This window comes from Chlamydotis macqueenii, chromosome Z (genome assembly GCF_036417535.1).
Source record: "Chlamydotis macqueenii isolate bChlMac1 chromosome Z, bChlMac1.mat, whole genome shotgun sequence".
NCBI classification, from domain to species: domain Eukaryota; kingdom Metazoa; phylum Chordata; class Aves; order Otidiformes; family Otididae; genus Chlamydotis; species Chlamydotis macqueenii.
This window is the reverse complement of record NC_141593.1, coordinates 79,400,454-79,425,158: the sequence shown is the minus strand read 5'-3', so window position 1 is coordinate 79,425,158 and position 24,705 is coordinate 79,400,454. Positions and strand designations below refer to the sequence as shown.

General features: G+C 40.4%; 2 protein-coding genes across 2 annotated transcripts; one reads left to right on the top strand and one right to left on the bottom strand.

Annotated features, from left to right (window-relative positions):
- Positions 1-680: 680 nt before the first annotated feature.
- On the bottom strand, positions 681-17,253 carry POLR3G (RNA polymerase III subunit G). Its single transcript, XM_086770147.1, has 9 exons — positions 17,220-17,253; positions 16,769-16,904; positions 14,565-14,693; positions 12,374-12,503; positions 8,188-8,250; positions 7,417-7,467; positions 3,973-4,040; positions 3,012-3,140; positions 681-2,533 (listed from the first exon to the last, which is right to left on the bottom strand). Exons 3-9 carry the CDS (start codon positions 14,682-14,684, stop codon positions 2,447-2,449), a joined length of 648 nt encoding a protein of 215 aa, XP_086626273.1. The 5' UTR covers positions 14,685-14,693; positions 16,769-16,904; positions 17,220-17,253; the 3' UTR covers positions 681-2,446.
- A 171-nt stretch (positions 17,254-17,424) lies between these two features.
- Positions 17,425-23,941, top strand: MBLAC2 (metallo-beta-lactamase domain containing 2). Its single transcript, XM_086770795.1, has 2 exons — positions 17,425-17,875; positions 20,332-23,941. Exons 1-2 carry the CDS (start codon positions 17,431-17,433, stop codon positions 20,718-20,720), a joined length of 834 nt encoding a protein of 277 aa, XP_086626921.1. The 5' UTR covers positions 17,425-17,430; the 3' UTR covers positions 20,721-23,941.
- Positions 23,942-24,705: the final 764 nt, after the last annotated feature.

The following is a 24,705-nucleotide window of genomic DNA, read 5'->3' as shown; positions in this document are numbered from 1 at the left end:
TGTTCTGCTACACCATTAAGATAGGTTTGGACAGGCATAAATTCAAATCCTGAAGTTTGCTGAGACCCAGAGAATGGTTTAAGTTTTATCAGCATTATGGTCTTGCAATAAATTATAAGCAATTGGAAAATCAGCTTATAAAAACAGCTACAAGTGTTAGGCCTCTGGAACAGCACAACCTCATTTCATTCCAGAAATGCCTTGGCAGAGCTGCGTCATTGCAAAACTTAGTGTGCTCATAAGCGTTGGCCTGATTTGCCATTGTTAAATTAGTCCTAGAGGGTCCACCCTGAGACTCTGCGGTTCCCTCTGGAAGACAGAGGTGACTGTAGTTCACTTTTTAAAGGTCTCAAAAAGGGTTGATTTCTGCCAGAGGAATATTTCTCAGCAGTACATCAGGGCGGCAGTTGTCTCTCCCATTAGCAGTATGATGAACGAGAAAAGTCATCGGTCCCCAAGAATTAGCGTCTGCTACGAAATAAGGTATTGCACCTGTTCAGGCAACCCACCGCTTGTGACCAAATTCTAACTCGGGCAGTAATGCTTTTCCAGTGTTAATTCTCTAGTTCTGCCTTTGGCAAAAGCCATCTGTTTGCATGCCTTGTGTGAGAGGCAAGGAGTCTCACTTATCTTGCACCAGAGGAAGCAGCTAGTAGAAGATAATACTAGTTACACTTGAGGTAAGCAGATTTAATTTTTAATATCTTTACCTTGTTCACAACATCTTCTGCCTTTCTCTTGTGTATCACATGCAAGAAACAGGCACACCTATTCCAGAACCAGCTGCTGGCATGTGTGATGTTAGAAGATGATCAGACAGAATACATTTCCTAGGCAATGCAGCAGAACATTTATTAAACATTTGTATAGGTATGAGCACTTCAAAACAAAATCGGTATACCTCTGAGGTGTGACCTGCATAACATTTTAGTTTAATTTCCTTTACATCTGAGAGGAATTTTATCAGAACACTTGAAAGCTACCTTAAGGAACAAATTCTTATTGCATATAGAAGTTCATAGAATAATGCAGTACTGTTTTCCAGTCAGCAGCAAGGTAAAATGCCAAATTTGCAAGGAAAACTTCCAAACTTTCCTTTGCTGATAAAAGAATTGGCTTTGTTTTACAACTGTTGTTTCATTAGACCTGATAAAAGCACTAGTTATCAGGAAAATAATGTTTTAATGTAAAAAAAAACAACCAAAAACAACAAAAAAAAAAACCCCACCACCAAAGCAACCCTGAACAATAGTAATATAGTAACACTGATCAATATTTTGTATCATCAAAGGACAAAGGGACACAGAATGCTCTGTCATTTCCTCAAGTTTCTAATCTCAGGAATGCGTCTGCTACATTTTGTCTGTTGGTTCTGAAATAAAGTAAATGTTTCCAAACATTCCTGCTTTGCTGTTCTCAGCATTCTTATCTTGTTTTCCTAATTAATTTCGATGCATGAGATTTACTTCACCACATTCTTTTCCTGCATTTTGCAGGATTTTTGTATTGATTTGCTGTCAAGTTTCTGTCTGGTTTGTTCTGTAGGAAAGTAAATAAATGCATTAAAATTACATGTATAGTGATCATCTGCCGTCTCATGTAACCGCTCTGTGAGGTAGGAAAGTTGGTATCGCCTTAAGAGGCAGAGAAACTGAGGCAAAGGACTGAAATCCTCATCACTAATCTGTGTGCCACTGGTGAAAACTAGGATTCCATAATTTCTCCATCTTAAATTCTGCCATATATTCTTTCTAAATGACACTACCCTTAATTATTTCTTACACTGATTCATAATGTAACACATTGTTAAATATTACAGTCCCTTCTTACCAAAATACTCCTAAGTTATTTTAACAAGAATAACGGCTCTTCAAAATACTCTCATTATGTTGTCTGTCCATATTACTAAGGTCCTTTCAAGTCAGTTTATATTAAAGTGCTTAGTGGTCAATTATTTTCAGTCACCTGAATTCAGAAGTTACATAAATTCCCTCAGAGAAGTCAGCTGCCAAATACGAGCAGCTTCTGTCCATAAAGGGCATATCCCCTTTTTGCTGCAGTCATCAAGAATTTCACTATTACTTTCAGGATTTGACTGCTAAAGCGTAGAACTGACTAGTGCAAATGCTTAGGCACAATTTTTATAAAATGCATACATTCTTTTTCTGCACAGAGGCCATACAACATCATATAACTTACTCCATCAGTAGGCATTCCAGTGAACCTTACAAAAGCGCAAGTCTGCAAAACACTTGGCAAAAGAACAAAACAAAGCATCCCGTCTCCTGTTCTACGGCATCGTACAACTGATTGTCCAGCATGTTTTTGGAGAGTGTACTTAAAACCAACAGCGCTAAAGCATTATTTCTGTTGACACGCAGCCTACCTCCAGAATTCCACTTCAAGTAGCGGAAGGCCTGAGCAGTGTACCACCTAGCAACAACAGCTAATATGTTGCTTCATCCATATTGTCGTCACTGCCAGCACCAAAGTCATCTCCATCTTCAAAATAGGAAGAAATGTAGTCATTTTCCTAAACAAAATGGACAAAAATAGCTGTCACTGTATCTGTGCAGCAGACAATTCATGAAAGAAACGTGCCTTAAACTGCACTTGAGCACCCACATTTTGAAACAGTAATGGGAGTGTTTTCCTTCCTTATTTCTTGGGGAAAAAAAAAGCAAAATATTGTAAAATTGAGGTTCTGATATCTATGAAAGACGAGGCACCACTGTTCTAGTGATGAAAATGAATAATTTTATGTTATTGATTGTGGCAGGACGCATTCCTGCTCGCGAGATCTTTTCTCAGAGCTCTCTGGGAGTAACAAATCTAGAACACCCACTAAAATGAACTACAACACAACATAGTGCAACAAAGAAAACTGATGTAATAATGCCCTTGCGATGACTCCCCCTCAGTGTCAGAGAAGCCAGGGACATTTCTTCGTCTGACAGCCAACACACTACTCAGTGAGGTGGATCTGATTTTGACTAGGAAAACTAACATACCTCTTCCTGCTCCTCTTCATCGTATTCTTCTGGTTCTTCTGCTTCTTCATCATCTTCACCTTCTTTGTCTTTTGTTTTGTCTTTCTCATCTTCAGATTTTTCTTCTTCATCATCCTTCTTTTCCAACTCCTGTCACAAGGCAATCTCCTTTACAAGGTAATCCCACGTTACAGCAGCAGCGTATCTGCCACGCTGCCATGCCGTTACCAGCAAGACAACTAGCCTAACAGTGCTGTGCAAATGTCTTCTGTCAACAGTTAAAACAAAATGCTGTGAGCATGAGGACTTCAAGCATTACCCATTGGACTTGAAGTCTAAAAAAGTATGTCCTGTGTAAGAAATTGAGATTATGATTTCCTTTTACCACCCGCCAGTAGAATAACTGACTGGAGGCCACATCGTACTGGATAAAGAAACACCACATACTGCATATAATAATGTGTCTGCACCAAACAAGTGGTAAATCACCAAGAGAAAAAATACAAGGCTGTTTCAGCTCTAACTTTCCCATTCCCACATGGTGGGGAGTTGCCTCCAATACTGAGGTAAATTTCTTCCCAATTTTCTATTTCTGCATGCCTCTTTCTTCTCAACTTATTAAATTGTTTAATTTCCAACATCAGCCAATTGGCAAAACAGCAATAGATTTAAATGCTCTGGCACCAATTCCTCCTTCAATAAGCTCTAATAGTAGCTCTGCTGCTCGCAATTAGGTGACATTGCTACCCACTGAAGCACAACTGGTCACTGCGTTCAAACAGGAGCAAAGAAAATAGTTTATCTGCAGCCTCTCCTCTCCCTTGTGCTACCATGTTGCAGAACAGTGGTCTGTCAGAGTAACAAGACAAGGCCAGAAAAAGGCTGCTCTGGTTATTCCATTTGTACCAAAAAACATACTAAAGGTTTCACTTTCCTTCAGCCATTTCTATCGTGCAATTTAGAAAGAGTATCCACATCTTACCTCTATTTTTTTCAACACATCCACATTACTTCTAGGCTCAGAGCTTTTTGCCTTTTTTGGTTTCACACCTGTAGAAATAAAATACATCACAAGTATATTTTTAAATGTAGAAGAACACAAATTATTTTCTTTTACTTGCTCTTAGCTTATATCTTGAGAATGCCACAGAAATCCCCTACCACCTGTATTAAAATTACCTTAGACTTCGAGCTACGTCGTTCATGGAGGTGTAAATGCCCAATTTATGTACGTGATGCCTGTGGGGCCAGTCTGAAATTCACTTTGAATAGACATTTGACCAAAGGTTTGGCCAAAGTATGATGTTCAGCTTCACAAAATAATCTTCACCTACATACTCACAGTATGTTAAGAAACGAGATCAAAATCTAAATTGTTATTTTTCATAATCTTGAAAAGATAAAAGCTCATTAATTTTTGCAACACCTTAATGAGGGCTGGGTGCTTCAGATAAGATACATTAAAAAAGGCAGACAGCAAAGTCTATGAGCTCCTAGGCAGCAGGCGTGGTTACTGCAGCTAGATGGCTTTTGGACCACAGTTGTCTCAGATAGCTGAGTCCACAGGGCATATTTTCACCCAATCCCTTGATTCACGAACATAATCTTTATGAAGTTACTCCCTACAATCCAGCCTCATTATGCTACTTAAATATATGGTGGAGCAAAGGTCAAACATAGCATTCCATATACGCAGGTAAGACGAACCTGAATCGCAGCATCCCTAAACTAAGGTTGCCCCACTTCCAGGAGTGCAGTTTGACCAGCAGGTGAGGAGAAACAAAGAGCTCTGGAGCGAGAGATGTTACAGCCTTTAGAGAGCTCCGAGAGGCCCAATTTCCACAATGCCTATAGCTCTGCTGCTATTCAGCACGATCACATCATAAAACTCACAACATAACACAGACCAGCTCTTCTCAGCAGGGTAAAACTGCCCGTGTGAAGTGCTGTTACGCGTGTAGCTACGCAGCTTCTGATGGACTAGGCAGCTTCAGACAAGCTAGCTCATGTAACCTGCACTTTTTTTAGGCTGGGCTGCACTATGTAGTATCAGAAAGAAAAAGCGTGCGTTGGTCAAGGGGATATCCTTTCTGGAGCAGATAGTAACCCAGTGCGGTTAAGTATTTTATCTGGCCTGATACTTAAGGAAGCAAAACATTAAGAGCTGCTAAGAAGACAACTGTATTTTGTCAAAAGCATGTGCCATCAATAACATTCTGTTCATGTCACTGTTTTGCCAAGGAAGGGATTATGTGACAGAGCTGAGGGGAGTCGTGGTGCTCTGTAACAACATACGAACAGCGTCAAAGCAAACACATCCAGAATAAAGTAGGTTTTTAAGGAAAACAAGTGGAAAGTGCGATTCAAAACTATCATCTCTGCACACACCCCTGCAGGCTTTTAGAGACAATGCCTATAGAACAAACAGCCTGGAAATGAAAACAAGATCTTTCCTTAAATGCTGGGCGTCTCTCAAGCTTGTCATAAAATTGGAGACACTGACCCTTCATTAGTAGAACTTGAAGGAAAAGAGCTCCTTACATCCACGTAGCTTGGAAGTGCAACGGGACACAATTTAACCTTTCCACGCATCTGTTCTCACATCTGACTGCTATATGCACACACGGACACATATAACTGGCCTACACGAGATGAACCCAGTCAACACTTTTAAAAATGTTTTTTGGCGGGCATGGCTGGTATCTAGGATACCGTGGTCCACAGCCCAGCGTAAGCGTGGGAGGGATGCGGAATTCTACCCAAAGTTTTGTCCCTGCGAAGGCAGGTGCTCAGGTCTTAGGTGAAAACATTCATGGAAACCAGAAAGGGGGAGGGAGAGGTGTGTAAAAATGAAGCCAGCCCTGTACATGTAACTGTGCAGTGATTCAAACACCAGTCCTACAATCTACGAAGGTAAAATGGTAGGAAGCCTGTTTGAATTTCCGTGGAGATTCTCTTCACTCCCTCACCTTGGTTCCACTCGATTATAAAGTGTCACCCAAGACGGCTGTCCTCAAAATACAAAAAGGATATGTACCAGAAGGGCTAACATGTCACTGATCCGCTATTTACAAAACTCCTGAGTCATATAACTTTTGTATGTCCTCTTTATCATCAGGATTCCCCCCAAAAAACCTAAACCAGCATGATTTTCACTTTTAGAGGAGCCTGGTTTTTTTAATCCAATCAAATTCTAATGGTCAGCTGATCTTTGCCATTACGACTGTGTAAGAAAATGTACTTTTAAGAGCAAATAGAGAAGCTGGCACAAAAGAAAGATGAAAAATCCCTCACAGTGAGCTGTGATTCTCTCTTTTGTTTACGATAATCACAACATTATTGTAACAAGGAATAATAAATCTGCATTTATGATTTCACTGGATCTTGGGAAGCTAAGTATTGCATCCAGGCTTATAAAAGCCAATGCAGTTTCTTCTCTTTAAAAACAACAAGGTAGGTATGTACTGGCTTCTTCTTTAGAGATTTTGTAAATAACTATTTAATTTTCAGTCGAATCTTGCAGTCTTACTTTAGCACCATGCTTCTCAGTCACGCTCTTAAAAGGAACAAAGCTTCCAGCTGAGCCAGTCTCCATGACTACTGCACATTCCTTTTAATTTTCCTGTTTTATTCTTGAACGGAAAAATGACACATGAAGGACTTTGACGAAGAGAACAAGAAAGTAAACAATTATATGTAACAGACAGCTAGATACAGGAGGCCAAGTGTTACTTCACATCAACAGAGCAACAGACTTGTACAGAGAACTTAACAGTCATGCATACTAGAAAACACTTTGGAAAACAAATACACGTATGATGCTATGTAATAATAAAGTTTTTTTCCTGTAAGAACAACCAATACCAGCTCCAACTGCTGTTGAAGGATCTGGTTCACAATTCTGCAGAAGAAAGCTGAAAATAAACAAAAAAAGTAAACCCATGGAAAATAGAAAATAACCTACGTTAAATCACATATAAAAGGCTTAAAAAAATGCAAAAGTCAAAGAAATCATAAACAAAGTAGTTGAGAAACCCAAAATCTAAAGGAAATCTGACCAGCCAGCTATTCATTGAATAAAAGAAGGGTGAATGTTGACTAAAGATAAAAACTTTCAAAACAGAAAAGTTTTCTGTATTTTTAATATCTCACTGTTACATATCTCAGACGTTAATATGGTATATCGATATGAAAGGCAGGGAAGGAAGATAAATATGTTTCAGTAAGTTAAAACCTCCTACGGAAGCAAAGTAAAAACCCAAGAAGACAGGCAGACTACTAAATTATTTAGAAAAAAATCTGCCCAAAGCCCTGATTATTCAGACTAATTAACATTTCTACCATTTTTCCCCCCTAACCAGCTCCAGAATGTCGTCTATCACTCAACTAGTGTGTATTAAATGTTTCTTAAAAATATGTAATGTACCTTTTTTTGTCTTTTTCTTCGGCTTCATCTCTCTTGGAAGTCTTCTCCAATCTGTATAGAAAATAGTTTTAATATGTATGAATGGTGATTTACAGCAGTGATGCCCCACCCTGCCACCACCAGGGAAAGGCAGGGGCCCCTGTTGTGACTACACACGCTTAAGTGTTTTAGGACACAACAGTTTCAGGAATTCTAGTTGTACTTTAAATTGAGGAACTAGAGCGAGGACTGGCATTTCACCCACTTAATGACAACTGGCATCTGTCCCAAAGAGACAAAGTTCAGCCCTTCCAGTGGCCCACATGCCCTCAATTTACATTCTGTAATTAACTTTGCAATAGTGAGCTATACAGACATGGTTGGGGAAGTTTAACGTTATAAAACCCAGCTACCTGTGACCAAGACATCAGGCTGGGTTATTTTTAGTAACACCAATGTTTGCTCCCAGGTCAAAACAGGTTATCTGCATAATGAGTAATAAAGAAGGAAAACTAAAGTGAGAGCTAAAGCTTGAATTTTTGCTGCAAATCAGCTGTTTTCACTGAGTAAATAAATAAAATCAGAGGGTTTTTTCCCCTTTATTTTGGACAAAACAATACTTTTCCTTGATCTGAAAACATGCAAAGGGGTTAACTCTCAACAAGGAATACATGACTTAATAAGGATTTGCATACTTTTTTATTGCTTGAAAAACAGGGAACGAAACATGTAGAAGAGCAGAACATTTCACCGATCAATAAAGAATTAGCCTTTAACAGTCTCAGATATTACCTGGGGTCCATGCTGTATGCTCCTTTTCACTGTCCTGGTACTTTTTACTGTACCGCTCAATTACTACAGAGAAGGATACAAAGAATTACCGAATTCAATTAATTAAAAAGGCAATCCAGACACTTGTCCTTGATATTTTCCTGTAAAACTAAACATACAGTGTATTTAATACCACATTGAACACTTTATTGTGCTGCTGTCACTTAAAAAATAGTTTAATGTCACTACTTAGAGCGGTTCTCGCAGTTCTCATGACAAATCCCAGGACTAATCATTTGCTAAGTACTTGCAAGAATTTTATATCCCCCCCTAAAAAGGCAAAAACCTCAAATATTGCTTTGCATTTTGGGCGTATTTTCTTTCAATCAAAACACTCATTGCCCCTTAAAAAAACCCAACCCTTCAAAATTATTATAATTTATACTTCTATCCTTGGAAAGTATGAAACCATAAAATGCAGACATAGTGAGGGAAAGTAGGTCAAAACATCAAATGAAGGCTGACTCGTCTACTCTGCAACAGTTTCACAGTCAAACCTCTGCTACAAAACCAGTCAGTGACATTTATCACCACTGTGCTGATCATAAAGAGCATCCAGAATTCCCAGGTCTCAGAGGGCTGTGTTTCAGACTGATCGTGATCAGCTCCCAGGACTTCAAGTATTTCTGCAATGGCAAAGTTTTCCAGCATGACAGAGATGTGTCCTAAATAGCAGCCACACATTTTAGTTCATTTAATCTCCCTCTAGACCCAAGAACTAAACTGAGAAATGCACTGTAAATAATATTCTAGTTATACATCAATTTATACTGCAAAATAAACTTTCTTGTACAGTGTGTAATGACAAAAGTAACGTCAAAACTTAAGTATTTTTAAATCAGCTCCATTTTTTTTTCTTGCCAGATTACCATGCTCAACTGCAAAATCCACTTAATGCAAAATTACTGATTCTGATTGCACTAATAACTCATTAGCCTAACAGGGAGAATTTTTCTGGGTATTGCACAAAAAATGGTACCAAAGACAGGCTGTAACCTTTACAGTCAAAGACTTCTAACACAGTCACCAGAGAAAAGGAAGGGAGAAGGAAGACATCAGAAATGAAGCTCAATTTTAAACCTAGTTATGATGAGGGCAAGTGGAAGATCTACTTAAAACCGTGCGACAAAGAGCTTGGATTTAAAATGACAGCATCTCAAGGGGCATTTAATGTCGGTGGCCTTCACAGATGCTGTAGGAAGCTGTCAGCAACAGAGAGGGAAAGAAACTAGTAGTTTTGATTTTAGCCTGAGGCTCTTTCCTGAAGAACTAATTGCTGATGCCATCAGTAAAAAAATACATCTGACTCTCACCACTCACAGCTAATGAATTAATTCCAAACTACTGCCAAGGTGGCAGTCACTCAGTCACACCAGCTATACCTACAGGAAAAATATAAATGATTCATAACTTAGGAAGAGAGGAAAGTAGAGAACTCACTACAGAATAAGCCTGTTACTCACTCAAAATGAGCGTTGAAATGAATGACGAAAATCTGTTCTTTACGGCACACTAACGCATCAAAATGGCAAGGCAGTATTAGACGTGGCTTTCATTTACTACCTGAATAATGAAAGAAAGACAGATAGCTATGTCCTAATTAATTAAAATGTTTCCTTTCTCACACTTCAAAGGACCATTTGGCTCACAGATGTTATGCTGAGAGTTTAGAACAATCCATTTGCTCTTGTAGCAAAGCCAATTTAAGAAGCTCCTGCCCACAGTCCCCCTCCTGCCTTTCTGTTATTCCTAGCAGATGTTTTGAAGAAATACAGGGGAGGAAAGGGCTGTAAAACAGATAACAGAAAAGATCAGACAAAAATAATCCACCTTGGAGGAAGAAAGTGCTTTTCTTAAAGCTTGGCCACCTCTGCCACATAATGCAGTCCCAGACACAACGGCATACTGTGACAGAGATTAAAGCAAGCTTTGTAAGCTGCAGACCACCACTGATGCAATTATACCCTACCCCTCACATGAGGCATTTCTGTACAACTGAAGGTTCAGTGAAAAGTTACCTCAACTTACCAGCTTACGCCTGGGGAGACAACGAGAACATCTGAAGTGTTTTTTTTGAGTCTAACAAGTGGCTGCCTACCTGCTTTCCCTGCAACTGCCAGTTTTTGTAGAAAAACAGTCTTCAAAGCTGGCAGTTCTATTAAGGAGCACACTCAGCAACAGAAAGAGATCACACCACCCCAGAAAGAAGGCTGCAGAAACAAAGACGATTTTGAGGTGAACAGTAAGAACGATCGCATCAGGCAAAGTTGGAAAAGAGGGATAAAATGTTTTCATAAAGCGGCTGGCTCCTTGGAAATAACCCTGACTGGCTCTCAGGTACAGCAGTTCCCTTTTTTTGTGCCTCAAAAGGAAACAGCAAACTTCAAGCCTGACAAAGATCAAGAGCACAGCAAGCCTCGGGTGAAATGAGAATCCAAAGAGATTGAAATTTGTTTACTCAGAAGATGAAAGAGTAGGTGTGATAAAAGAGTAATTCGGAATTTTTCTGCCATCATAAAGGGATCTAGAAATGAAGATCAGATCTGTTCTCCTTGCCTCACAGCCAAGGTTTTACCTGGCCTCACCGTCAGGGTCCACCCTGGGCCATCAGCTTGTGCTGCACTACAGCTGCCTGCTGCGTTCCGGTGACCGCTGGGCTCCAGCTGCAGTGAGGGGAAATATTCTGCCTTTTGTAAGCCACAAATTCTGGTCGGCAGTGTGTTCACTGCTCATGCTGCAGAGTGCTGCTCCATTTTAAACTGTGCTTGACTACAAGAAGAAGTGGACAATCAATAAGGTGTCAGTCAGTGCTACATTCAAAGCCTAGTTAAAAAAAAAATATTGCATGCAGTCTCAAAAACCTCCAGAACTCACTACTACACCATGAACAAAAATTACCAGAAATTCAGAGGGGATTCTACTACACACCTGTATTTTATCAACGTCATGAGTATTCAGTCAGAAAAGATTCCGATGGTTTCGGGGTGGAAATTAAACCTCATATTTTAGAGTTCAGGTCAGCTCTCATTATTAAAATCAGCACAAGACAGCAAGGAAAAGCGTTTGGCCATTTTGGATTTCTTAAACATTTTTTATAAGGTGCTTTAGCAACTTCCTATTGCACTGGCTGGCCCCAGGGACTGACGCATGCAGCTTTTCCTAACATGTGGTACTTCCACTTTCCTGTAACAGCACTTACCATTTATATTATTCAGAACAAGCACTCAGGAGGATGATAGAACCAGGCAAAAATCACTAAGGGAAAGAAGCATTCCTCACAGTAATAACCTCCTGTGACTGCTAGATTCAAAATACCCTCACAGCAAGGTAAAAGACATTAAAGTCTTCCTACTCTACTCCCCTTTCTTTCTTTCCCACTCACGTTTTCTGACCCAGAGGCTTGGATTTTAACAGAATAATGATGTATGACCGGACGTCAGAGCATTTATTGTTGTCAAACAATAACAAAGCAGTTAATTTTTAATTACATATGAGCAAAAGACATTCTTAGGTCAAGCAGAATAAGATCAAGCTTTGGCTTCTAATCTCGCTCTGCTTCTGATGCAAACCTGAGTGAATCATTTATCCTTATCTCAGCATTCGTATTTCAGGTGACTTGTCAGCAGTACTTACCGATCTTTCCAGAACGGACTTAGGTGAAAAAAATGAGTTACCTTTTAGAACTTCCAGCTATTAAATACAACACTGATTATTTCAAGTATGTCTGTACACAGTAAAATGGAAGCTGAATTTCAACACTAGTATTTACTACAGATCTTTTTGCTCCAATGGAAAATTTTTAGGGTATTTTAACATGTAAAATGCCTATTCCACTTGTATTGGTTAGCATATAATTGAAAAGACTGCATATAGTTGGTCTAAATGTTTCTTACTGTATATCAAATGGAATACATGTTTGATATCTCTCTTTTTCACATAGTAGTTGCTTTCCAGTTACAGCACTTGCAGGTGTGACCTACAACTTCAGTGTAAAAGCGGAAAAATTCACTATTATCTTAAGCTGCCAATTTTTATTCCTCATTAGCAGTACAAACTACATCTTCAGCACATGCATATCACCACATCATCTTTCACAAAATAATAACTACTGAAGATATAAATAAAAATAAAAAGCATACAAACAAACCTTCACGATCTTCTTCTACTGCCAAAAAATATGGCATTTTTTTCATAGTTCCTCTAAGATCTTGTTTTAAGGCCAACATGTAATCTTCATCTTCTCCTGTTTTCAGAGGCACTGGCTTATTGTCTGTACTCTGTACAAATTACGTTTATTATTTATAAGGTCTTAATATTCATCAAAACTATACATTCTGCTACTTTGCAAGTATACTTTATCGCATTCTGACATGCATAATTATGTTTACAACTAAATTTATAACTTCTAGGACTTCACTATATCTTTCTGTAAAAATATATCAAAAAATTAAGGAAAAAAAAAGTATGAAAGTAGTGAAACAGTCAGGCTTAGTCATACTAAGCTCTTAATTGCCAAAAGCAGTTTTTCACACCAGCCTAACTTACTCAGAAACCATAGCTTCTCTCCTCAGTCAGAGTACCGCTGGCCTTAACCTCTTCTGTAATGCTATTTTGACTACATTAAGTATGATTACTCTGAGTAACATGGACAGTTTTTCCGTGACTATTGTCACAGAAACAGGTTGTGTTGTTATACAACCAGGTAATAAGACACAAGCTCTCACACAAATCAGTTCCTGGCCATTGAATTTAAATGAATTGTTAAGGTTTGGATTGTTTGGTGCGTTTTTGGTTTTGGTTTTTTTTTTCCCCAACTATGAGTCTTGAAACCGGGGAAGATAAATGAGCAAAACCAGTTTTAAAATATACAGAAAACTACAGCCAGAGACAGAATTACAGAATAGATGTTGTTTCTCTCACACAACAGATGGTGCACAGTCGATACCTGAGCGGTAGGGTGCAAAGCAGGAAGTGCTATCACAGGTCCCTGAGCTGGATGATGAAAGGAGTTCACTGCTTACAGCTGTATTTGCTAGCTGGCCAACATTTTAAATCACTAACACTGCTGATGGTAAGCTGGTGCTCCTTAATGGGGTTTCTAATTGCATTTACTGGAAATTTGTAAGAATTCAAAATGTGGCTATGAGAAATATGTAATGGCAAAAATTCACTGCTCAAAGTAATTTCAGTGTAAGTCAGTCACCAACTGTAATATATTTCTGGTCAGTGCCCAATTGTTAAATCTAACTCTTGAAATTTTTATCAATACTAGTTATGCCACTGGGTTAACTCTGATTTTTTTTTTTGAATGGCACTAGGTTTCCTTTGAAAAGTGTAACTTAGTTCTGAAACTTTGCTTCCAGACGGAAGAAAGCATCTTTATCTTCTCCACGGTATACACTAGATATACTGGGGCTAGTAATTCTCCCACAAGGCTGATCCACTGCTGACTAACTGCAGAAGCTGTAGTTCACACAGAATTCAGTTTCCTCACGCCATCAAGCAGTCTGCAACATTCATACCAGGGGCAGGTACAACTGGCCTTGTATCAACGAAATCACACAACTTAATTGTAAAGGTAGGCTAAGGGGATGCATAACATCTGGTTGAGAAAGTCAAAACCAGGCGAAATAACTATTCAGAGAAATCTCAGTATAGCACCAATTATATGTCAAACTTGCAAGTTCTGTACCATAACGTGAGATTGAGAAAAAATTTCATGCACTTTGATCAAATTCTGACATAACTGAGAATTTCTCTTATACAAAATTGCAGCATTGTAAGACTATTTTTCCACCTCAAAATTGTCCAAGCTTCCCTGCATAGCAGTCAGGAAATGCTCTTTCTTCCCTTATAATTTTCAAATACATCCCAAATGCCAAATGTAAATAAGTTTCCTTAATTACATTAACTGTATTTCAGTTATTCTCAAATTATTTTCAGATTCTGGCTACTGAGGTACAAGACAGTCTTCCAAGATCTTTTATGTTCGCATCAACAGTAAATTTCTAAAATCACCAAATCCATTCACAGCTTCAAAGACCAATGTAACTTCACTTCAAACAAATTCAGATACCCTGTGTTTCCATTACTGTCACGTCCTGAAAACCAAATCATGATGAGGACTTTAACAAACAAACACCTCACAAGAAATCTAGCTAAATAAGGGACAAAACAGTTAGCAAACTGTCAGGAAGTAACAACAAGAAAAACAATTATTTACATTAAATAGTTCAAAACTGTCCTAAAGTGCTTAGTTGTTCATATATTCCATTCCCTTAGTGAATACACTTTTCCCGAACACAGAAAGCGTGTTCTAAGATACCTGCTGTACTTACAGGAAACGGCGGTGGAGGCTGACATACGACATCGGGTAGAGCTGCACCTTTGGCAAAGCCAATCGCCTCGATGTTGAAGGTAAACGAGGCACGTCCTCTTCCTCTACCCGACCCAGCCATCTGCAGTTACTGAAAATATTACAGATTTAAAAAGATTTATTTGTGCTATGTGTATCAAATACATGTATGTATTATGTATAAAATTAATGTCTAACAAAGATTACAGTGATTTTTAAACCACTTTCAAAGACCATTTTAAACAGCAAGCTGTTTTTAATGCCCAGCTTCAGTTAGTCCACATACCATAAATTTGGTACACACCTAAAATCAACTCCATTCCCTCATTTCTGCTAGCCACTTCTGCGTGCCTGCAATTACCTTCTAACAAAGGAATTTTAAACTTCATTCTTCCAAACCTTAGATGCACTGACTTGATTTCAATCAAGGTAGAAGAGCCAGAAACAAGATAAGGAAAAAAAAAAAAAAAAAAGTAGTTCAAGGACCCTGAACTTTCTGTGAATACATTCTGCAGCTTCTGAACTTTTCTCCAATAAACAGTTTGTCTGTCACTCATGGCTTCTTAATCTTTGAGATTATTTTTTTTTTTATCTTCGTAACTAGTTTTGGGTACTAATAAAGCGCCAAAAGCAAAGAGGTTCAAGGTAAAAGCATCGAAGGACTTTTCTTCACAACAGCTCTCTCTGCTCCACTCCAGCATATCTGCAAGCTAACTGCGGATATAAGGTGGTTGTTTCTAAATAAAATATTTCACCAATGATATAAAAGAAAAATAGCCTGCAAAACTACATTTACAGTCACATCCCACCACCTTCACTGTTACGCCAATCTCAGGATTGTATGACCCATGGGTTGGCAAGTAAAGCCAAATGGTGAGAAATGCATTTTTTGCAGGGAAGATGTCAAGAAATGGGACCCAAGAGAAGCCTGAGTGAAGCAGTTGTTCTGCTGCTGACTCCCCAAGACCACGTAAATACCAATTCAAGGCCTCAGCCCAGAAATCCTATGTGCTGTTTACCATTCACTGCCCGGTTAGTGTATGGCACCCCGCTCGGTAAGAATGTGTCTGTTCCAGACTTACTGCTGTACCTGTTTCATCACAACTATTCCCAGCGTTAGCCTGCCAGTGAGACAACAAGTTCAAACAGGAAGTAAGAAACAGCACAACAGCTATAGCTTCTCATACTCTTGTCTAAAGTAACAAGAAATCCAGGAGAGAATTATGATTAGGAGCAAAGAAATGCATACTTAACATTAAGATCTTTTCAGATTCCCCCAAATGGGAGCAATGGCCTTATTATTAAATGCCAGGGAGAAACAGGTTCATGCAAGTATTTTCTTACTTATTATTTTCAACAGGAATAAGCTCTGCTTGTATAAAACAAAATCACATTATATATTTCTGCATCACTGATCAGCACAGAAAACTGTCTAAAAATAAGCAGAGAGACCTAAATAAATCATTTTAAGAAAGACAACAAAGCAAAATCTAAGGCTGAGCATTTAATTAACTGAAAATAAAAAGGAAAAAAAAGAAGAGCAAATTTGTTTGAAAACAGGATGAAATGCAAGATGTGAGCCTGGAGGAATGGAGGAAGGTAAAAGGTACAGAAAAGCCCCAAACATGAGCAATTATATTATTTAGGTGTGAAAAAAAGGAGCCAACAACAGAAGAAAACAAACAAGAAAAAAAGTTAAAGGAGGTGCCCAGGTAGCAAGAAGAGACACACTGCATTAAATACAGCGAATATAAAGATCCATTTAAAAAATGCTGCTTTAAAATTAATTCTCTGTACGATTTTCTTGAAATAGTGCGTTTGATGAGAAGTAACCAGCTTTCAAATTAGTGGTACTTCAACACTACGGTTTTCCTGAAACTCCTATTTTTTTTCAAGCATACTGGCTTAGTAGGTTTATGTCTACTGACACAATAAAGTGAGAGATGATTGCAGAAATCATGAAGGAAAAGTTGAGTTGTACAACCAAGTCACCCAGCATGACAAAGCTACCCCAACACCCAGTGTTTTGGCTGCCAGGAGGGAGGCCTAATGGAGCACCTGGATGCTTTTTTTTTTTCGTGTTTAGGGACAGTTCCAGTGTCATTTACTCTCCAGATGAGAAGGAGAATTTCAGGATTAAACCGAAGTGCAGATTTAAGCTTTTAAAATTCCTTGGAAACTACGTACGCTGTTGCTGGGGCAGTCAGTCAGGGGAAGGCTGCGGAGGCCTTCGGCTGGGAGAGGCCTGTGGGAAGGGGCGGCTGGCACGACGACGGTGGGCGCACGTTTTCCTCAGAGCAAAATTCTCGGTCCTGTTCGGATCCTTCGTTTTCACAGGCGGGTGCAATCAGCGGAAGGGAAGAGCGGAAAAAAAAAAAGGGACGGAAATTTAAACACCGGGATTTTGGGAAGGGATTTTAACCTGATGCCCCTGAAGGTAAAAAGGTGAAAACACTTGTCACGGCAGCCCCAAGCCCCCGCCATGTGGCACACACACACCCACGGCTCCTCCCTTGCCCTTTCCCGCCCCCCTTCCCCGCGCTTTCCACCCGCTCCAACCCGCCCGACACCCCCGGAGGGTGTGTGTGTCCCCCCCCGCTCCCCGCACGACCCGGGCTTTACGGCTTCAATCCCCAACCGCAAACCGGTCCCGGCCGCCTCCCCCGGGGCCCTGCCACCACAGGATCGGCAGCGCCCAACGCCTCCGACGCCCTCCCGGGGCTCCCCGCCGCCCCTCAGGGGTCGCTTGCCCGCCCGCCCGCCCGCGGCTGCCGCAGTGGGCCGGGCCCGGGCCCGCCCCGCCCGCTGCCCCGGCGCTCAGCGGGAGAGGTGTCGTCGCGGTCCGGGCGATGTCGGCGCTGGAGTGGTTCGCTCACAAGCCCCTGGGCGGGGGTATTTTTTGGATCCAAGAGCGTTTCTACGAATCGGGCAACCGTGCCAACATCTGGCTGGTGCGGGGCTCGCAGCGGGACGTGGTGATCGACGCGGGGCTGGGGTTGCGCAGCCTGCCCGATTACCTGCGGGACGCCGGGTTGCTGGCACCGGAGGAGGGAACCGCACCTCGCCCGTTGCTGGCCGTCGCTACCCACGTCCATTTCGACCACTCGGGCGGGCTGCAGCATTTCCAGGAGGTGGCGGTGCACAGCGCCGAGGCGGCGGCCCTGCTGCGGGGCGACAACTACGAGGCCGTCACCTGGCTGTGGGAGCGGGAAGTGGCGCGGCCGCCGCGGCCCGGCTGGCGGGCTCGGCACTACCGGTTGCCCCCCGTCCGGCCCACCCGCCTGCTGCAGGAGGGTAAGGCCGGCCCCGGTCGCGTTACTGCTTGGCGTGCCTGAGCTGAAGCCGTTTGGGGTGGGGGAAAGAAAAAGAGAAATAAGTGTTTGGAAGGCTAGGCCGCAGCTACATCTCGCTTGCCTCCTCGGTATTTTTTTTTTTTATTTTATTTTTTCAGCTCTGTTCGGCCTGTGCAAACCCACACGCTGTCCGCAGTCCTCAGCGTGAGGAAAAAAAAAATAAAAGAGATGTAGTGGGTTAAATTCTTGTTTCTGCCCGTTCTGAAAGTATTGTCAGACATGAGAAACATGCCTAAAAATACCCTGTCCTGGCCTAATCTGCTTGCCTGTTGATTAAGGGGTTTTTTTTGTTGTTCCTTAGAGTGGGAATTGCTGAACAGTAATTGGAGTGACTAATTGAGCACCTCCGGTTTAGCCTTAGGCTTCTAACAGTTTGTCCCCCGTCAGTCCGCAACTGTCAAGGCACAGCAATGTGAAGAACAAACCAATTTATTCAAATACATACTGGGAAAAAAAATAGGAGACTTTGTTTACGTAAATATAACACTTACAGAAGTGGCTCGTTCCAGGTAAAAAAAAAAAATTCCATTTAGTCTCTCAGAAGCAACAATGAGTAGGTTATTTTGGCAGCAAACAACCTGACTGTGCAGTGTGGTGGCGCAGACATTAAAGGGTCGCTGTCTAAGAGAGGGATGACACCTTTTGCCGGGGACTTCATCTCTTCTTGGCTGTATGAGGCCATCCCGCATAGGTCGTTGGAAAAGCAGAACTGAACTTGCTGAAGGCTTCAGAGAAGATTGATGTGACATTTAACTCTAGTCACTCACCAGAAGTTAAAGGTGTTTTTTCTTTAAAAGGGAGGAGTTACTAAAAAAATAATCCTGTGAAAGAACAAGCACGTTTGCTGTCAAAATAGCATCAAAGTTCCTAAGAAAACGTTAATTGAGACATGCTGCGTGGAAGTGGCATGTCATGTCAGTGCATGGGTCATTGCTGTGGGGTGAGGATATCCAGAAATGCTGAAAATACAGAATGCAGCAGGGGCAATAATCTGTTACAATCCAAAGCCACAGGTTTTTTTTTTACTTTTACATTACCTGCTTCGTTTGCTGAGTTTAGTTTTTGCATTACCTTCACCTTAGCAAATCTTCCAAGCACTTTTCATTTTGGCTGATCTAGGTAAAATTGCATTTACTTGTTTTGTGCCTTACCATTTACTGTTTTCCAAGTCACTTTTAAGACTCACAGTTTCCTTCAACTGTCTCAGTCCTTTTGTGTTCTTAAATTCTGTACATTTTTTCTTTAAATTTTGGATGCCATGTTCTGTTTCCTTGTACTCTTCTCACCGCCAGGAGCAGTTCCAAACCCACTGGAACACTCTGCTCCAGTAACTTCACCACTCCTGTTTCATTCACTAATACAGGCTTTTCTGCACAGTCTTCTCAGTGGTAAAGTCTATTTTGTTCTACTACCAAGGCTTCCCAACATTTGCTGAGTATTGAGTAAATTTGTGGCATGCCTGTCTCTGGTGGGAGACCCATCTATAATTTTCAGATTTTTAACACAGCAGAGGTTTGGTAACTTTTTCTTGTTCTCCTTGGAACCTGAAATGCATGTTACAGTTTGAAGCATCATCTTACGATGGCACTGGATATTGTTTCTTTTAGAACTGTTTCACATAGTTGTTAAGCAGCTGCTTCTGAGAAGGCTGCTTTTCTTTCCCTACACAGTCCTAAAGTTTACATATTTATTTACCACCTGTAAATTAATGGGTTTTGCACATTTATAATGAAGCTGGCATTATAATTTAAAACAACAGCAGACTTACTTGGCCTGTTTTCCATCCCTACACTGACTTTCTGCTGAAAAGTACCGGTTCAGTGTCTGGTACAACGAAAAGGCATTCACATTTAAGCTGGCAAAAAAAATGACCTGATGTTAAGAAAGTTCTATTTTTAGATATCTGATTGAATGAGATGAAGAAAGGGTGCGGAAGCCAGTCTTGGTTCTCCTCCAACAACTTATGTTCTGTCGTTTTGCCTTTCAAAAGTAACAGCAGTGCAATTCTAGGTGAATTAAGTGAGGGTAAAATGATAATAAATTGTGAAATACTTTGTTAACTTTCAAAGGAGACCTAGCTTAGACATGTTCTGTTTGTTTCCTGTTTTATTTTCTCGATCATATTTCTTTTCACATTGTTTAGTTTATTAGGGTGAGAACAGATGCAATTAATACAGCCCATGCCTGTGTTAACTATTGCTGTCATTGGAAAATACCCTTTTGTCAAGTGTATCTTTCAGATGGCTCTGGCACTCACCGAGAAAATAAACGTCCCGCTCCCATTGTTGTGGATATGTAGTACGTACAAACTCGCAGCGTATGAGTAGGTCGTACAATCTGTGGTGTTTAATACACGTGATAAATGCCCGTGTTTTCCTGTAACACGCTTGTTTGCAGGGGATGTGATCAGCCTTGGAGACCGACAGCTTACTGTCATGCACATGCCTGGTCATTCCAGAGGCAGCATTTGCTTACATGACAAAGACCGGAAGATTTTGTTCAGCGGTGACGTGGTGTACGATGGATCCATGATTGACTGGCTTCCCTACAGCAGAGTTAGCGACTACGTTGCAAGCTGCCGGCGCCTGATGGAGTTAGTGGACAGAGGTCTCGTGGAGAAGGTACTGCCAGGGCACTTCAACATATTTGGGGCAGAAAGGCTGTATCGGTTAGCTTCCAACTACATCTCGCAAGCTGGAGTTTGTCACAAGGTTTCTACTTGTGCCATGAGATCCCTTGCGAGCATAGCTCTTCGCATCACAAATTCAAGAGTCACTTCTGAGTGACGTTGCATTTTGTGTGATCTGTTCCCTGTTGAGAAACCAAATGGCTTGTGACTGTGTTGGTACAAGCAAGTGCAGTATGCGTTAGTTAAGAGCTGGCAAATTGATACAGATGAGCTGTAAAAATTCTCCCTATTTTTGCTTACTTTCTTCCTATTTTTATAAAAAGTACGTAAGCTAGTAGCTTTAGCCAAAGCTGCCATTTTTCTTTCTGGTTTTTTTTCAGGACATATTTGCACATGTATTGTGATTGAAATATATTGTTTTATTTTTTGTTACGATTCTCATAGATGCATATATGCCAAAATGAGAGGGTTTACATTCATGCCTGAAACCTTTTTGATGTAGCACTAGGTTTGTGACTATTCACTCAACTCCTGCTCAGGTTTTGGCCTGTCACGGCTCGTACCAAGACCTGGTGTGTGCTGGGACCAGCACCATTAGGTCAAAGCAAGAGCAACACCGACACAGGATTCAGTGGGCAGAAAGAAGTAGGGGGTGTTCTGCAGCTGTTGTCAGCTGCTGCATGCTGTCTGCTGCACCCCTCGTGCCTGAGGGGTGCAAAGCAGCCGTCTGGCAGTTTCTTTAGAATCCACTAACATATGGAAATGCTACAGACCAAACTTCCAGGATGGAAGGTATATCGATACATCAGCTTACCCAAAAAGCTTTTGATGCAGATCCAACAGCAGACGGACCGTTGAGGCCTTTCATGCTTCCTGATGTGGTGCAGGAGACGCCTGCACCGTGACAGAGGAGCAAGACTGAGCACTCTCACCGTCAGCTAGGGAACTGTTTTGCTTATAGGCGTGCAAGTTAAGAATTTGTGAACTTACAAATTAACGTGTTAGCCTGTACAAAGTGGATTGAGTCGTTGCTTGATGTATTTGCTTTTTTTTCTGATGACCTCATAAAAAAAAAGATTTACAGAGTACATAGTTCTGTAAATTTGAGAGAACTAGACAGTGATAAGCTTAGAGGTTTTATTTGTGTTTAAGAGTATTTTTGTGTGACTGGATTGCAACTCGGTTGTTAACGCTCTGCGGTCGGGGAAGGACAGAGGCTTTAGTATTACCTTCGTCTACCGCAGGTGCTGGATTAAACAGCCGGTACACTTGTTACCACAAAGTGAATGTAACTCAAACTATTTACTGTTTGCTTATGAGCTGTTTGGCACGTGCGGTTTTTATTAAAAGTAAATTGCATTGCATTCGAGTCTGTTCCAAAAAAAAAGCTGAATGCATTGAGAAATGCTAAATGACATTGTAACTTGCTTATGAAAATTGAATGTGTGATGTTCAAAAGCTGTTGAAATGGTTAAAGTTTGTGTAATTATTCTAACAGTCTATATATATTTAACTTTTTTAAAAGGACACTGTCTGATGTTATTTATTTTTGTACATAGGCATATATACTTTCCTTAAAAGAGTGCGAATGTTTTTCACAAATTTTAGTGGATTTTAACCATATTTGTTTGGCTTTCACTTCATGGGGAAGCTTCGCCCCCCCCCCCACCATACCCAACAGAAAGGGAGCCCAAAGTTTGGGCTCTGTCAAGTGCATGGGGAAGTGGAAATTGATAGCTTTTTTAATAGGTGTAAATTCTGGTGAAAAAAAAATACAGTTGCAAAACAAAAAGCATATCTGTCTAAAAATTAGGAAAAATAATGTCTTATGTAATGCTTTTCTTCTTTCACACGTCACTGCACCCTTAGCTTTACTATTTGAATATACTCACCAGGATTTGTACTGATAGGTTGTGACGTGCCTAGTTCTTGTTAGCTGTGCCTGTCTCCAAGCTGAAGCAGAACTGTGAGTGGGCAGGACGGGTGTAGCAATGCAGCACGTGAAAGAGCTGTCATCACTCGGATCGTAGTCTCTTTTCCAGAGAAACGCAGGTATGTCAGTGTATTACATGAGGAGCGATTAGCCAGTGGGCAAACTTCTGTCATCAATGAAGCTAAGGGCTTTTTGTCTTGGCCTTATTTGGATGGAGGAAGAAATACAAAATGTTAGCCCGGGAAGCAAAAAATCCAGTCAGTGAAGAGTCCCAGAACAATCTCCACAGTGTGGTTTTCCTGGTGACGCATGCTGTAATTTATGTAGCAGTCCAGACACTGTTCTTGATAGGAAAGGATTCACAATGGGCAATCACAGATCTGAGGTGAGAAAGTCAGAATGGCTCAAGAAATACACAGCACTGAAGCTTACACCGTTTATCCAGATGAAGCCATGGTGTCACAGATTACCCAACGGTAATTTAATTCCTTCAAATTAGCCATTTGTGGTGTAAAACCCGCAGGAGTCTTGGTCTATGCTTTGGTGAAGGCTGTAGGAGCACTGGCGATAACCTCGTGCAATAACGTGGACAGAGACACCTCTTTCTGTCACAAAGCTTGCCAATATGTATGCCAGTTACTAAAATTTTGGAAACCTTTATTAGGAGAGTAAGATCATGTTGAATTAGCATTTTGTGTTACACAACTGCAGGTTTATTTATTTGATCCAATATTAGAAGCCCTGTAGCCAGATTTTACTGTGTTGTGCAGCCTGAGCTCTTAAGAGAAGGCTCACAGGCATGCCACTTCCAAAGGAAGGATATCCTCCATCATGTCTGTTTAAATCTGTGCTCAGTGTCAACTACAAGATCCTTAAATGTCCAAATCACTGTCGAAATGCCCTAGTAAGCCATGCTTCAGTCCATTATGTATATGTAGATAAGAGTAATTGCCTGTGGTTTTTTCCTTGTCTAAAATCTAGGGGATAATTTCCTAGCTCAGAAGTGAGCTTTATGTGAACACAGCCCAAAACGGGGCACGTTAGTAAAGTGCTGCTATAAACCAGCTGAAGGTAGCTTTTGAGAATCAAAATTATTTTTGTATTATAAGGAATTCACTAATAGGTAAATGTTGATGTCTTAAGTATAAAGAACTATCTCTGACTATTTTGGTTAAGAATTACCAAGTTCTTGTCATAAGAGTTTGACAGTGTCCCTTTAACACTACTTGGATTAAATATTTAAAACATAGATTGTAAATTTAAATATTGCAACATCTTGAGCATTTAGAACTGTGTTTTATTTGTAAAATCTAAATGTATGTTAATGCAGTTTTCAGTAGACTGGGGAATTAAAAAGATCAGACGGGAAGTTTTGCTCTGTATCTGTTAAGACTTTTGTGATGTTAAATAATTTTATCATAGATAATAAAAATGTTATAATACTATGCAGTCTAGTCATAATTTCTAGGTATTTTTTAAAGATAAACACTTTTTCATTCTAAATGGTGTGTAAAATCTTTAGAAGTTGCTAGCAGTGTTTTTTGTGCTTCTGAGCAAGAGACTGCATTAGAAACATTTACATATCGTAGATGGATATTGCAAAGCTTATATGAAACCATGAGTGGATACTTCTTAAAAAAAAAATCCACATTTTAACACAAATCAGAATTAGGTTTTCAATAGCATTTGTAGATAGAAAATACAGATGTGATGGAAGTATGTATTCGAGGGTCAGTTCCAGTTTGTGGTGACGCAGGTGATTATTTCCACACAAGACAGTAGCTGATGACAGCTGTTGACTGTACTTGAAAAAAAAAATAGTCACATAGCTTCTGTTGAGCACATAACTGGAGCTTGAAATAATGCCTCGCATACTTGCTGTCTAGTTTCTGATAAAAGATAAAACTCCTAAATAACTGCAAAGCTGCAAGAAGTTTTCGTGGAAATTAGTCCGTGAGTAACAAAAGCAGCTGCTGTCATGAAAAACAGCAGAAAAGAAACGTGCCTGTATAAAGCCGAGAATCAACGAGGAAGGTGAAATGCACCTGTTCATTTAAAAATGAAGATATGCTTCCTTCCAGACAACTGGACTTCAGGGATATGTGGTTGTTCAGTTAATATGATGCATTTGTTTTTCTCCCGGGAGTTCCATAGTCAAGGTGCAGTTTTCAAGTCTGTCTCTTTGCACATCAGCACAAACACAATCTTA